At 25.7% G+C, this 13,610-nt stretch overlaps 4 protein-coding genes across 4 annotated transcripts; 1 reads left to right on the top strand and 3 right to left on the bottom strand.

Annotated features, from left to right (window-relative positions):
• Positions 1 to 1,414: 1,414 nt before the first annotated feature.
• On the bottom strand, positions 1,415 to 2,181 carry MKS88_003020 (60S ribosomal protein L28; the record flags this gene model as incomplete). Its single annotated transcript, XM_067216077.1, has 3 exons — positions 1,415 to 1,577; positions 1,813 to 1,891; positions 2,019 to 2,181. The coding sequence occupies 3 exons, from the start codon at positions 2,179 to 2,181 to the stop codon at positions 1,415 to 1,417; spliced, it is 405 nt and encodes a 134-aa protein (XP_067073592.1).
• Positions 2,182 to 4,133: 1,952 nt separating this feature from the next.
• On the bottom strand, positions 4,134 to 5,201 carry MKS88_003021 (60S ribosomal protein L35ae; the record flags this gene model as incomplete). Its single annotated transcript, XM_067216078.1, has 3 exons — positions 4,134 to 4,262; positions 4,414 to 4,555; positions 5,044 to 5,201. The coding sequence occupies 3 exons, from the start codon at positions 5,199 to 5,201 to the stop codon at positions 4,134 to 4,136; spliced, it is 429 nt and encodes a 142-aa protein (XP_067073593.1).
• Positions 5,202 to 7,484: 2,283 nt separating this feature from the next.
• On the bottom strand, positions 7,485 to 9,494 carry MKS88_003022 (methyltransferase; the record flags this gene model as incomplete). The annotated part of the gene is made up of 1 exon (XM_067216079.1): positions 7,485 to 9,494. The coding sequence occupies one exon, from the start codon at positions 9,492 to 9,494 to the stop codon at positions 7,485 to 7,487; it is 2,010 nt and encodes a 669-aa protein (XP_067073594.1).
• A 1,395-nt stretch (positions 9,495 to 10,889) lies between these two features.
• MKS88_003023 (ATP synthase-associated protein) lies at positions 10,890 to 11,714 on the top strand (the record flags this gene model as incomplete). Its single annotated transcript, XM_067216080.1, has 1 exon — positions 10,890 to 11,714. The coding sequence occupies one exon, from the start codon at positions 10,890 to 10,892 to the stop codon at positions 11,712 to 11,714; it is 825 nt and encodes a 274-aa protein (XP_067073595.1).
• Positions 11,715 to 13,610: the final 1,896 nt, after the last annotated feature.

Raw genomic sequence — 13,610 nt, forward strand, 5'->3', positions numbered from 1 at the left:
AACAAGTATATATAATTTCATAAAATCAAATTCCAAAATTCTTTAAAGAGAACTACCATAAGCTCAGATATTCATATGAATTGACTACAAAGGCGACACATGCATCGAATAAGAAAGAATTATTGAACTATACAAAAAAAAAAAAAAAAATGAAAATGAAAGAAATAATAATCATAATAATAGTAATAATATCAATAATAAAAATAATAACAGAACAAAAAAAAAAGTAAAAAGAAGAAATACATGGAAATATGTAAAAAAAGCATCATTTTTGTATCTTTACATAATAATATATACGTATATACAAGTTAGCAGTAGCATTTTTTATACAAATTGGCCTCAGTGCCATTTAAAATGTGAACATACAATAAGAAATTTTAAACTTTTTTAATAGGTTTATATGAGATACTTACATATATATATAATATATATGTATAGATAAATGTATACATACAATTGTAATATGCATCAGTCAGGCATTTCCATTTGTATCAGGGGTGAGGGAAAAATATAGAAATTGTAATTTGTAAATTGTACGAAACACCAAATGAACTGGTTATTAAAATATATTCGAATAGGCAATTTTTACTTTCATGTAAGCATAATTATTAATCTTAGAATAATGAGCAATTGTATAATTGTGCAAAAATGTAATGTTACAAAAGAAAATAATTGCAAATGTTTTTAGCCAATTTTTTTTTGCTTCATTTTTTGTTTCTTCTATAGTGGAGACAGATATTGTTTTTTTTTTTTTTTTTACTATTAAATGTTATGTTCAAATGAAAAAAACAACAAAAAAAAAAAAAAAATAAGGGATAACACAAGAATAAATTTAAAGAACAGGCTGTTTAATTATGTTTGTTGAAATGTTACACAATTATATTTTTTCTTAATAATAAAGATCATAAGATAATTAAATGTTAACTTCGTCCATTTTTAATTCTTTTTTTTTTCTTATTTGTTCATATTATTATGTTTTTCTAGCAAGCTACCCTTCAAAATAGAAGATTAAAAAAAGTTTTCATTTTGATTTATGTATTTTTGCTTATTTATTTTTATATTTTGCAGTTCTTTCACGTAAAACTAAGGAAATATTTCAAGAAAAAAGAAAAGAAAAACACAGTATTATCATAGCGGTTACTTAATGTATATATTTTAACTCCTTTTTTTTTTAATAAAAATATTACGTGGTATAAATAACAAAAGCATTTTTACCTTAAAAATATCTATCTTAAAAAAACTAGGTAAATGGGCGTAAATATGCTTACATATATAAATATATTTAAATTTTGTCATATAAATGTATATAAATATATGGATCCAAAGGGGCACGTAAAAGTCATATAAATATAATATAATATTATATATCTATCTATATATATATATATATGTATATATATAATTTTTACTTTGTTCACTTGTTTGCTTTATTACTGCAGTTGTATAATTTAGACATACGCTTGTATTTTTTCAATAATCTCTTTTTACTTTTATTTTTTTCTAGTTTTCCATTATCTTCAATTAATTTTTCAGCTTTTTTAAAATTCCTTGCTTTGTATTCCTTGCTTGTAACAACACTTCAAAAAGTAAAAAAATATGGGAAAAGAAATATATATATATTAGGAATATAAAAATTAATATGTACATATAAATTAGGTTTTACAGAATGTTTATATTTCTGAACTGTTCATTTTTCTGAAGAGTTCATACTTCTGAATAGTTCACGTTTCTTAACACATTCACATTAATAATTACATTTACAGCTATGAACAGTACATTATGCATTATGATATTTTTCTTTTGCATTCGTACTTTTTTTCTGTGGATTTAACACATAAAACTACTTTTCCTTTCTTAAATCTAAGATTCATACCATCGTTCTTTACTAGGCCTAAGAAAAAAAAAAAAAAAAAAAAAAGGAAAATAAAACATATATATATATATGTATATATAAATAAATGGAATGTTTGCCTATATTAAAACTGCGTGTACGTAAGTAATATACATAATTTTTATACCACTACTGGATGGTGTGTTTTTACAACTAATGTTATGAGGGTCACACAGGAAATACCCTTTTTTTCCGCTTTTTATTTTTTTAAGAAAGCAATTGTTCCTTTTGGTCAGTTCCCATACAAGTGCTTTACTAAGATTTGACTTTTGTTCAGGTGGGCAGTTCATTGTTAATTTCTAATAAATATAAGAACTGTATTTAAAATAACGTTAGTTAATTCGGCCAAAGAAAAAAAAAAAATTATGCAAATATATAAATATATATATATTACTTTTCCTGCTTTAGAAGTTTTTAAATCGAAGTGGCGGAAAAATAAGAAAAATGAATTCTGGGAAGTACTAATAATGAAACATTACACAAAACAGTAAAAAAGTTTTTAAAATAAATTTATAAATATTTTTTAAATAAAAAAAATAAAAAAAAAAGGGAAAAAAACTGTACATAGTTTATTTTATTTTTCAGATAACATATGAGTGAATGATAAATATATAACATATGTTTATACATACATTGTATATATACATATATATATATATATATATATTCACGTGTAAGCATTGTGAAAATGAGGAGTCGTTATTTCTTACATATTAGCTCTTTTTTTTCAGACTTCTTTGTTCTTTCTTGTTCCTCTTTTTTTAAAAGCTTTTAGTTATAAACATAAAATATAAATGAGCTTTATTATTTAACAGTAAAAATTAACAAAATTCAACTTTTTCGCATTTTATTTTTTAAAAAGTATAACTGTTATTCGACTTCGAATTATGGAAATGTATACATATGTTCATACAAGTATGTACATGTATGTATATTCTTATGAACGTATAATTTTAAGTATATAACTGTAATCACTTATATCACTTAAAAGGAGTATACGAACAAAGAATATCAGATTGAACAGATTGTAATGTTGGAGTAATGGCACTCTAATTACATTTCGATTTAAAAATGAAAAAATAAAAATTAAATAAAAATAAAAAAAAACATGAAAATATTTGGTATTATATATTTTAAGGAGGAATTTTAAATGAACATAAGAGTATAGAAATATTTTTTCCACCTTAAAAGAGCTAGAAGGAGGGACAATAACTGTTTTTACCGTATATCATACATGTTACACGTATACCGATTTTATTTTACTATGTATTTGTTTATATACGGAAAAAATGCAAAATAGGGAAACAAATGTACGATATTCAACTATATTCACATGTGCACTAGACTTGGGTTATTATACGTTGTTCGTTGTTTATTGTCCCTTTTTAAACATTTTTATATATTTTTATGTATTTTTACATATTTTTGTGTATATCTATATATTTCTTTGTATTTATATATTTTTATGTATTTTTACATATTTTTGTGTATATCTATATATTTCTTTGTATTTATATATTTTTATGTATTTTTACATATTTTTGTGTATATCTATATATTTCTTTGTATTTATATATTTTTATGTATTTTTACATATTTTTGTGTATATCTATATATTTCTTTGTATTTATATATTTTTATGTATATTTACATATTTTTGTGTATATCTATATATTTCTTTGTATTTATATATTTTTATGTATTTTTACACATTTTTTTGTGTATCTATATATTTATTTGTATATATATATTTTCATTTGTATTCATTTATTATTTTTTTTTATTGTTTTTTTTCTCCCATATCACGGAGCAGATCTTTTAACCTGTTAATAAAATATGCTTAATAATTTATATGTCATTATTTAGTCTATTAACATGTTTAATTAAGACAAATATTGATAATATGTACACAGAACATTTATTATTCGAATGTGTAAAAACTGGTAGCTTATTTTAAGCCCATGAAAAGGCAATGGTATTTTAAAGTAGTTTTCTTAATTATTATTCTTAATATATTTATATGTTCATGCGCTAAGAATAATTTTACGTATGATAAAAAAAAAAAAAAGAAAAAATGCAAAAAAGAATGGAAAAAAAATAAGAAATGACGTAATGAAAAAATGAAAAAAGAAAAGAAATAGCGTCAGTTTAAATTAAATTACATGTAAAATAATATACCACAATTCATGAAACTATTAATATATAAATTAAATATAATTATGTAAACATTTTATCTGTACAATTAAATATTTGATGGGTACATGAGTATTCTAACTCTATCTCCAAATGCCTTGGGAGGGATATGGGTTTTGAACCTTGCTCGTATTACCCCACTGTTTCCATGCGTTCTACAAACTTTTCCCCATATGCACTACAAATATAATAAAAAAAAAAAAAGAAAAAAAAAGAGTAAAATTAGTATACATATATATATATTACTTTCGCATGTAGTTTGACTCGTGAGTTTATTTTGTTTGTTTTTTTTTAATTTTATTTTATTTAATATTTTTTTTCATTCTTACTTTAATTTTCACTCCATTGTGATGTTTGTTCGTCCTATACACATACGCGATACGCTTTCCCACGTAGAATTGTGCATCCTTTTTTGTATGAACATTTCGTATGGATACTAAAGTGAAATTGGGGTGTTGGTTCCTTTGTGACCTAATATGGTTAACAAAAAAAAAAAAAAAAAAAAATTGCGCATATAATGTATGTACGGTAGTGTATTGATAAATAATTTCACTTTCGCTTTCTTTTGATATGTTTTCTTTTTGTTCTTCCTCCTCTTTTTCCTTTTTATCGTCTTTTAATTCATAAAACTAGTTATATCATAATTTCTTTTATGAAACTTTATTTTTGAAATAATGGCTTCTACGTTTAATTAACTGTTGTTAATATGTCCTACACATTGCGCATGTTCAGATCTTTTGAGGAGCAATGCAAAAGCCTGTGCTTTCATAATAAAAATGAGAGGACAGCTTTTTCCGATTAACTTAATATACACTTGTTTGAACGCTAGAATGCCATGTTTTTGAAAAGGGTTTTTTGTCATTTTCCCCCTATTTTTTTGTCCTTTTTTCTCTATTTTTTTGTCCTTTTTTCTCTATTTTTTTGTCAATTTTTTTTAATTTTCCTTCCTTTCGCATTACCTTTTATATCCTAAGATAACTCCCTTTTCATATAATCGAACTGCCTGGAGTTTTTTTTTAGGAGTGTTCTTCTTCCTTATTGCTTTTTTCACTACTTTTTTAGCTACTTTTTTTTTCTTTTGAATTGCATTCTGTTTTTTATTCTTTCCTTTATCCATCTTGTCAATATCAGAGTAAAGTGTTATGTGTTATATTTGTAAGCGTACGTAAATTTAGTTTCTGTGCAAGATTAATTAAAAAGTTATATGCGTATAAGTATATATACATATAAATGTACGTACGTATGTATATAAATGTACGTACGTATGTATATAAATTTACGTACGTATGTATATACATATGTATTTTTTTTTAGCGTTCCCAAGCTTTGCGAAAGCTCTTCGAATAATTTACCTTAACTGCTAATTTAGGATTAATCCAGTTGGAATTTTGAATAACTTTAAAAGAAACTAGAGGCGATATATATAATGACAGCACTTATAATAAATGGTACCATATATATACATATATTTTTATTGAATAGTATTAATTTTATGCATGTACATATTTTTGTATACATACATATGTATATATATATATATATATTAAACTTTCGAACTTCATCAAATAACTTAAGGCCGATAAGTACAATATTCTCTTTAATTTAAGCAGTTTTACTAAACTAGTACGTTAATTTTTTTTTTTTTTCATTTTTTGGGTAGAACCGGCTTAACACTATTTTTTTTACATAAAAGAGAAACAGTAATCTCACAACGAAGAATAATTTTTTTTTTTTTACTGCTGTGGTACTTACGATGTGAAATTAAGCTATATCTTTTCTTCTCTACATATTATTATGTAAGAGAGCAATAAAAAGATAATTTTTTTTGCTTTTTACATATATTTTTCACATAAGGCACTGCATGGTATACTGTAATAAAAGGGCGTTCGATACATTACCCCGTGTACGTATGTATGCGTAGATGTTTGAATAGGAATATAAGTAAGTGTATATAAGCATATATATATATATATTTTTTTTTTTTTTGTATAGGTGCGTACACTTTAACCTCCTGCGCACATAAAGGCGCTTAAAACATTGTTTCTACTTGTTACGATATAAGTAATGTTTATTATTTCATTATGTTATAATGCAATATGATATAATTTTATTTGTATATTTTGCAGTATAATTCTTTTTATATTTTTTTATATATAAAAAATATTTACATTTTATATTTACAAATTTTATATTTACATATTTTACATTTACATATTTTATATTTACATATTTTACATTTGCATATTTTACATTTGCATATTTTACATTTGCATATTTTATATTTGCATATTTTACATTTGCATATTTTACATTTGCATATTTTATATTTACATTTTTTGTATATATTTATTTAAAAAAAAAAATGTATTTTTCCAAATACTGAAATTGTTGAGGGTTTAGCTGATGAGTTGACATTTCCACTGCATACGCTTCTACATTTTATAAATGAACTTGGATTGTAGGTTTGAGAAAAATATATAAAACATATGGAGCTATGTTCCGTTGAAGATTTTTTCCAAAAAAAATATAAATTTAAGAAAGAGTAAAAAACGGAAAAAAGGAAAAACAAAAAGGAAAAAAAAAAAAGGAAAAAAAAAGGAAAAACAAAAAGGAAAAACAAAAAGGAAAAACAAAAAGGAAAAACAAAAAGGAAAAACAAAAAGGAAAAACAAAAAAGTATTATAACTGTTTTGGAAAACGTAAAAATATTCAAGAAAAACTTATTTTATATAATCATTTCATTTAAAAAAAGTACATGTGTACTAAATTAAAAATAAATTTAAATTTTCCATATTTTTTTATGAGTTCTTCGATACATTTTTGGTGTAAAAATTGTTTTCCTTTTAAAAGAATGTTTGTATGAGTTATTTTTAATATGCCATGATGAGATAAAAAAGGGGAAAAAATAAAAAATAAAAAAATACAAAAACACACCAAAAAATACATCAAAAAATGTGTTATATGGTATGCTATACAGTAAGTTATGCAGTATGTTATGCCATATGGTAAAAAAACAAAGAAATGGGGTGCACCAATTTAATAATACGCATGTACAGTTCCATCGTGTAACCGTGTGTAAACATATGAACAATAGAAAGATCAGAGGTCGCATGTAATAAACTGATTCGTGTCAGCAAAATGCGAAACATTCACTGGATTACATGATGTGATAATAATAATTACAGAGGGATGCATAAAAACGACGATGTAATAATAATGAATATAAAATGAAGGTTAAAGCACTTCCCAAATGATACACAAAATGGAGTTCTAAACTGTACACACAGATTTATAAATGTACATTTATATGTGTATATATGTGTATATATGTGTATATATGTGTATATATGTGTATATATGTGTATATATGTATATGTATATACATCGGATGAATCCCATATCACAACCGCTCGCACCTCATCATGATAAATTCATGAGAGTCTTCAAACTCCGTAAATTTGGCTTCGAATAAATTTTGGTTCAAGTTAAGAAAGGGGTTAGTAAAATAAGAATTAGGAGGTGTAAAAAAATTAAGTTTAAAATTATTATTTTGTAATTCGTCTAAAAATGACTTAATGCCATCTCTATTTTTTTTACATACATAGAAAAATATTCCTTGTTTTTTTAAAGTTTTATTTAATAAATAAACAAGTGATGGTACCATCGTCTTATCATATATTAAATCACTGCCAATAATAAAGTCATACATTAGAATTTTATTATTTTCTCTAACATATGTATCTTCATTAGTCCAGTCTATATTACAAACTTTTATCTTGCTTTTCCAGTTTGGGTCAACTTCATTAAGTAGAGGAGCATTTATATCTACATTGTATGAAATGTTACGTAGCGTAAAGTCGTTAACATCGCTAATAAGTAATTTGTTGGGACTGCTACTGTCAATACTGGCGTTTCTATCAGCGCTTATGCTAGAACTGTCAGTGTTGGCTTTGCTATATACGCCGCGAACATTCTTAAGGCCCGCATAGATGAACAACGAAATGCTTACTAATCCACAGCCTGCTCCAACTTCTAAAATGTTTTTATTAGCAAACAAATTATTTTCTTCATATAAGTCATATAACCATTTGCTTGTTATAATAGAGCATTCCCATATGTTAATGCCTGTAATATCACTACTGGCAATAGGGCTATTTAATAAATCTCCATAATAATTAAGTCCTATTTCTCTTATCTTTATTATAATATTCTTGTTATTAAGTTTTATTTTTTCGTTGATTTGTAATTCGTATATATATTCCTGAACAATTTTTGCCTCCTCATGTTTTGTTGTAAATCCGTTATATAATATACTATTTTTAATCTCCTTTTCCATTACTTTTGTTTTGTTTATACCGTATGTAGATACACACACATTAGATAATGTGTTATCCTTTCCATTCATTCGTTTGTACAAATATTCATCGTCGTTACTATCATGTATCTGCGTTTGATTATCCTCGAATAATGATGTACTAATTGATGATTCATTTTTTGTATAATTTAAATTATCTGTTTCTCTCTTTTCATTTTTATTCATACAAGAATCAACCTCTTCCTTCAGGTCGTAACTCTGTGGGTTATCTAGAACGCTAGATATGGGATGATTCAAAATTAGTTGTAATATATTTTCATCCTGCGCATTAAAGGCTTCTGATAATATATGTTTGTCGAAGGCATTTTTTGTCAATAAATCTATCTTATTCCTCTCTTTGTATAAACAGAGTTGTTCTCTCTGTTGTTCACTGTACCATTCCGCTGCTCCCACGTCGACGCCTACTCCTGATTCTGCTCCTGCATCTATTCCTACTTCTTTCCCTTTTTGAGTGTTCGTGCCATTCCTTTCATTAAAAATGCTGCTAAACACGTTTAAGGAGTGTATTTTCTTTTTAGTTTCCACATTTAGCCTATAATTTTCCTTCAAAATGCGATGATTTATTAAATGCTTGTTCATCAGATTTTCATAAAATTCATTCTTTCTTTTTTCAGTGGATAAATATTTATCTTTATTTAAGTAGTAGTCAAAAAGTAGTAACTCCTGTACTGCTGCATAATGTTTATTTTGAATTGCCCACAGTAAAGGGCTATTCCCGCTATTATTGTATTCATTGTAGTTACTTCCACATTCATATAGCAAAAACTTTATCATATCAATATTATTATTTGCACATGCAAAATGGACAAGGGTGTTGTTACTTTCGTCCTTTATGTTATTAATCGAATTTATATTTTCATTCTGCAAAATATTCTTTATTTCATCTATGTCGTTCGTTCTAACGCAGTAAAGCAGGTCTTCCGCTATGTTTACAGGAACGTTCAACGCTCCTTTTTGCGACTCGTATTGTGGATCTTTACCTATTACCCCTTTCATCTTGTTCACTTCTTTTTCACATTCAACGACAACACCCATTGGAAAAAAATATTTAGCAAAAAGAAGTATATACGCCTAGCGTTGTTATTAGATCTATGTTTTATTTATTTTTTTTTTTTTTACTTACATGGAAATAAGCTTAAAAAAGTATTTCCTCAAAAAAAAAAAAAAAAAAAAAAAAAATGTATATATACATATAAGCTGATTAGAAAATGTTGACTTTTACCTTCCCTTTTTACGTAATTGCAATTAATTATGAGGTTTACGGACTAAACAAATTTTTTTTTTTTTTTTAATTAAGTACGTAATTTACGTACAACTGTATGATTTAAAAGTTTCAAAAATAAAGCGTTTATAAACTTACTTAAAAAGTTTGCTCATTTGTTTGGATATACATGTAAAGAACATACTCATTTTACAGTCACGTCGTTTTTATTATGAGACAACAAAAAATTAGAACACTATTATTTAATTAAGCAAATTTGTTAACTTGAGCACTACATTACTATAATGAAAAAGTAAAACCTAAATATTAGGAAAAGAGAAAAAAAAAGAAAGGGAAATGGAAAGGGAAGGGGAAATAGAACGGGAAATGGAAAGGGAAATGGAAAGGGAAATGGAAAGGGAAATGGAAAGGGAAATGGAAAGATGAGAAGAGAAAAGAAAATTAGTTTATGCGGCGGAACAGCGCCATTTTTTTTTTTTATTTTCGTGCAGCATTTTAACTTATGCTCCGCAAAGTTTTATATGAAGGGAAGGGAAATAATGGCTACGATAAAAATAGATCGAGCTATAGTTTTTTGTAAAAAAAATAAAAAGGCACAAAGAAAAAGGTATGAAAAAAATGATGAAAATAGGGAATACCCGCGTTGATGGGCATGGGCATGCACGAATATATACGGATGTATTTAAAGAAAAAAAAAAAAAAAGGGGCAAGAAATAGTTGGCAGCGTAGATATATAAAAAATACAGGCACAAGTTTAAAAAAATGAGCAAAAAATGGCCTAAACAGGTTGGGATAAATAAACAAAAAAAATATATTTAAATGAGTAATGGAACAAAAAAAAAAAAATAAAATAATAAAATAAAATAAAATAAAATAAAAAAAAATAAAATAAAATAAAATAAAATAAAAGTAATAGTAGTAGCGTTTGTAGTAAATAATAGTAATGCTTACGCGCTCCCCTAGAATATCTTGTGTTATAAATTTAATTGTTTATTAAAAAATTAAATTGGGCGCCTATATGTGTGTTCCAATATACATGTTACTTCTTCTTGAGATTTAATGAAAATTAAGGAAGGGAAGTAAAATTAACACTGCAAAAAATATTTTGTTATTTTTCCATTTTTCCGTTGTACTGTTCTGCTGTTTTGCCATTTAACTTTTTTCCGTATTATCATTTTTTTAATTTTTTGTGTAACAGTTGGAAAGAAATGAGAAAGAAAATTTTCCCATTTTTAAAATTCCAAACAAGCAGCTGTGAGGAAAAGGAAAACATGAACAACCCCCCCTGTCCTTTTGAAGGACCGAATGGAAATAATAACGATGCAGTTTTGGACATAATAAAAAAGATACCCATAAATCCTTTTATCGATAGTAATGAAAATTTAAATAAATATAAATATGGTGTGGAAAAGAAAGGTATCGAAAGATATACAGGTATACAAGTATATGAAGAAGAAGATGAAAAAGACCATAAAAAGAAACAGCCATTTGATTATCCATTTCCAGTTAGTAAACATGTTATATTTGAAAAAAATAAAGTAAATAAATCAGATGACCGTATAAATATAAATTATAGTAATATATCCACTGACCTATATCCAGAAGAGGGATATAAAACCCCCAATAGAAAAAAGCATTTCTCATCAGAATGGGAAATATTATTAGCACATAATCATGGATTATATAATTTTAAAAGTACGGATAATAATGTTATAGTAAATAAAGATATGTATGCTTTAAATACAGAAAATGATATTAGAAATAAATTAAATTTATATATAGAAAGAATAAATGTAGATAATCCAAATGATGCTTGTAAATATTTAGCAATAGAAGAATATAAATGTTTATTAACTCATTCATTTCATATGAACCCAGATATCAGTAATCAAAAATGCGTCAAATGGTTTAATGAATATATGCAATGTAAATGGGATGAACATAAACTAAATTATGGTTATAATTATATTGAAAATAGGAGACACAAAAAGTCCAAAGCGTACATTGCGGCGCCGGATTATCAGTACTCTTAAAATATTGAAAGGAAAGGGGAAGGGGAAGGGGAAGGAAAAGAGAAAAGGGAAAAGGAAAAGGAAAAGAGAAAAGGAAAAGGAAAAGAGAAAAGGGAAAAGCGAAAGGAAAAGAAAAAGAAAAAGAAAAAGAAAAAGAAAAAAAAGTTCCAACCATATTTGGATAATAAATCACAACAATAAAGGGGGGAATGCGTTGCGTGTACATATATATATATATATATATATATATATATATATAAGTGCTAATACTTTCATATATAAACATATGTACACATGGGCAGTCGCCCATATGAACAGCACAGATAAAGCAGTCTGTTAAAAAAATAAACCGTGCTAAATTTGTCTTTGACAAACGATAACACCAGTTGGGGGGCTTGTTCTTTCATTTTACACATTGCCCATTATTTGTGTGTATATATATATATGCATACCTGTGCTATAATTTGCGCCGCTCCTATTTGCCTTTTTTTAATTACATATGGGGTAAAAACAAAGAAGCCGAATTTGGCGCAAAACAGAATGAGCTTTTCCCATTTTTTAGTAATACATTTTAGAGGTGAACCATAATATTTTATTTTTTATTTTTTTTTTTAAATTTTGAATCATTAATTCGTTATTAAAACGCATGCATTATGTTTACGTATAAAATGAAATTGTAAAATTCGACTTGGTTTACAGGCTTAAAACGTTATATATAGAATAAATATTTTCCACATGAAAATTTTTTCTATGTTAAACGTCGTTCCTTTCAGAAATAATGTATGAATGTATGTGTGTACATAAATGAATGTATATATATATATTATATATTATATATATATATATATATATATGCATATGTATATACGATCATAAGAATTTTTGTGAATAGGTATATACGTACGTAAACGTGTACATGTAATTTGTAATTGTACAAGTTTTCAGTGGAGCTGTGGTTTCTGCAATTTGGTAAAAAGTCAGACAAGTAGCCGCTAAGACCATTTTCACTGAACTTGCGGGTAGTGTGTGAGAAATTATAAACAGAAAATTTTAAAAGGATGAATAAAACATAAATTTTTGATTATATACAAAATTATATCTCTTTGTACTGAACAGTAACTTAAAATTTGAAGTGATAACTATTTTATTTTTATGTACATAATTTTTTTTTTTTTTTTTTGTTAACTTTCTCTTAACACAGGTAGCCAAAATGAAATAAAAACATTACTGCAGTTTGGTACATTGAATAACAACTATTTTTTTTTTTTTTTTTTCTTATTTTTTCACTGAAATGTAAGTAAAGAAATTTCAATCTTTCACCAATATATCTATGTATGCATGTATATGCATATAACAAAAAAATTTTAAGAGAGGGGGGGTGTTCATTTATGTGCAAATTTTACCGCAGTATTAAACATGTAAAAACATGCATACATACATGCATACATACATGCGTACATATATGCGTACATATATGCGTACATATATGCGTACACATAGACATACATATATGCACATATATATATATACTCATTTATTATGTTACGTAAAAAACAGGAAAAAAGTTGTTAAAACCTGTCTGCCGTTCTGTAAATATAAACATGTGAAACCCATGTGGGTAAAAAACAAAAAAAAAAAAATAAAAAAAAAAATAAAAAAAGCGAAACAAAAAGCAAAAAAAAAAGGGAAAACAAAAGGAACTGTTTTTTTGCTAAGCTTCTGCTTTTACATGCGCCTTATTATTACATGTGCGTAAAATAATACACAGGATAGATATTGCTTGTGATATAAAATGTTCGCTTTTCTCTTTCACACAAAATTAAAAGAATATATAATAAGATATGAGAGTCTCTGCGTTAAGTAGTGTGAAATGCTTATGAAAATTAAATCACAGATTATAATCATTGCACATATAAA

This window comes from Plasmodium brasilianum, chromosome 9 (assembly GCF_023973825.1).
Source record: "Plasmodium brasilianum strain Bolivian I chromosome 9, whole genome shotgun sequence".
NCBI classification, from domain to species: domain Eukaryota; phylum Apicomplexa; class Aconoidasida; order Haemosporida; family Plasmodiidae; genus Plasmodium; species Plasmodium brasilianum.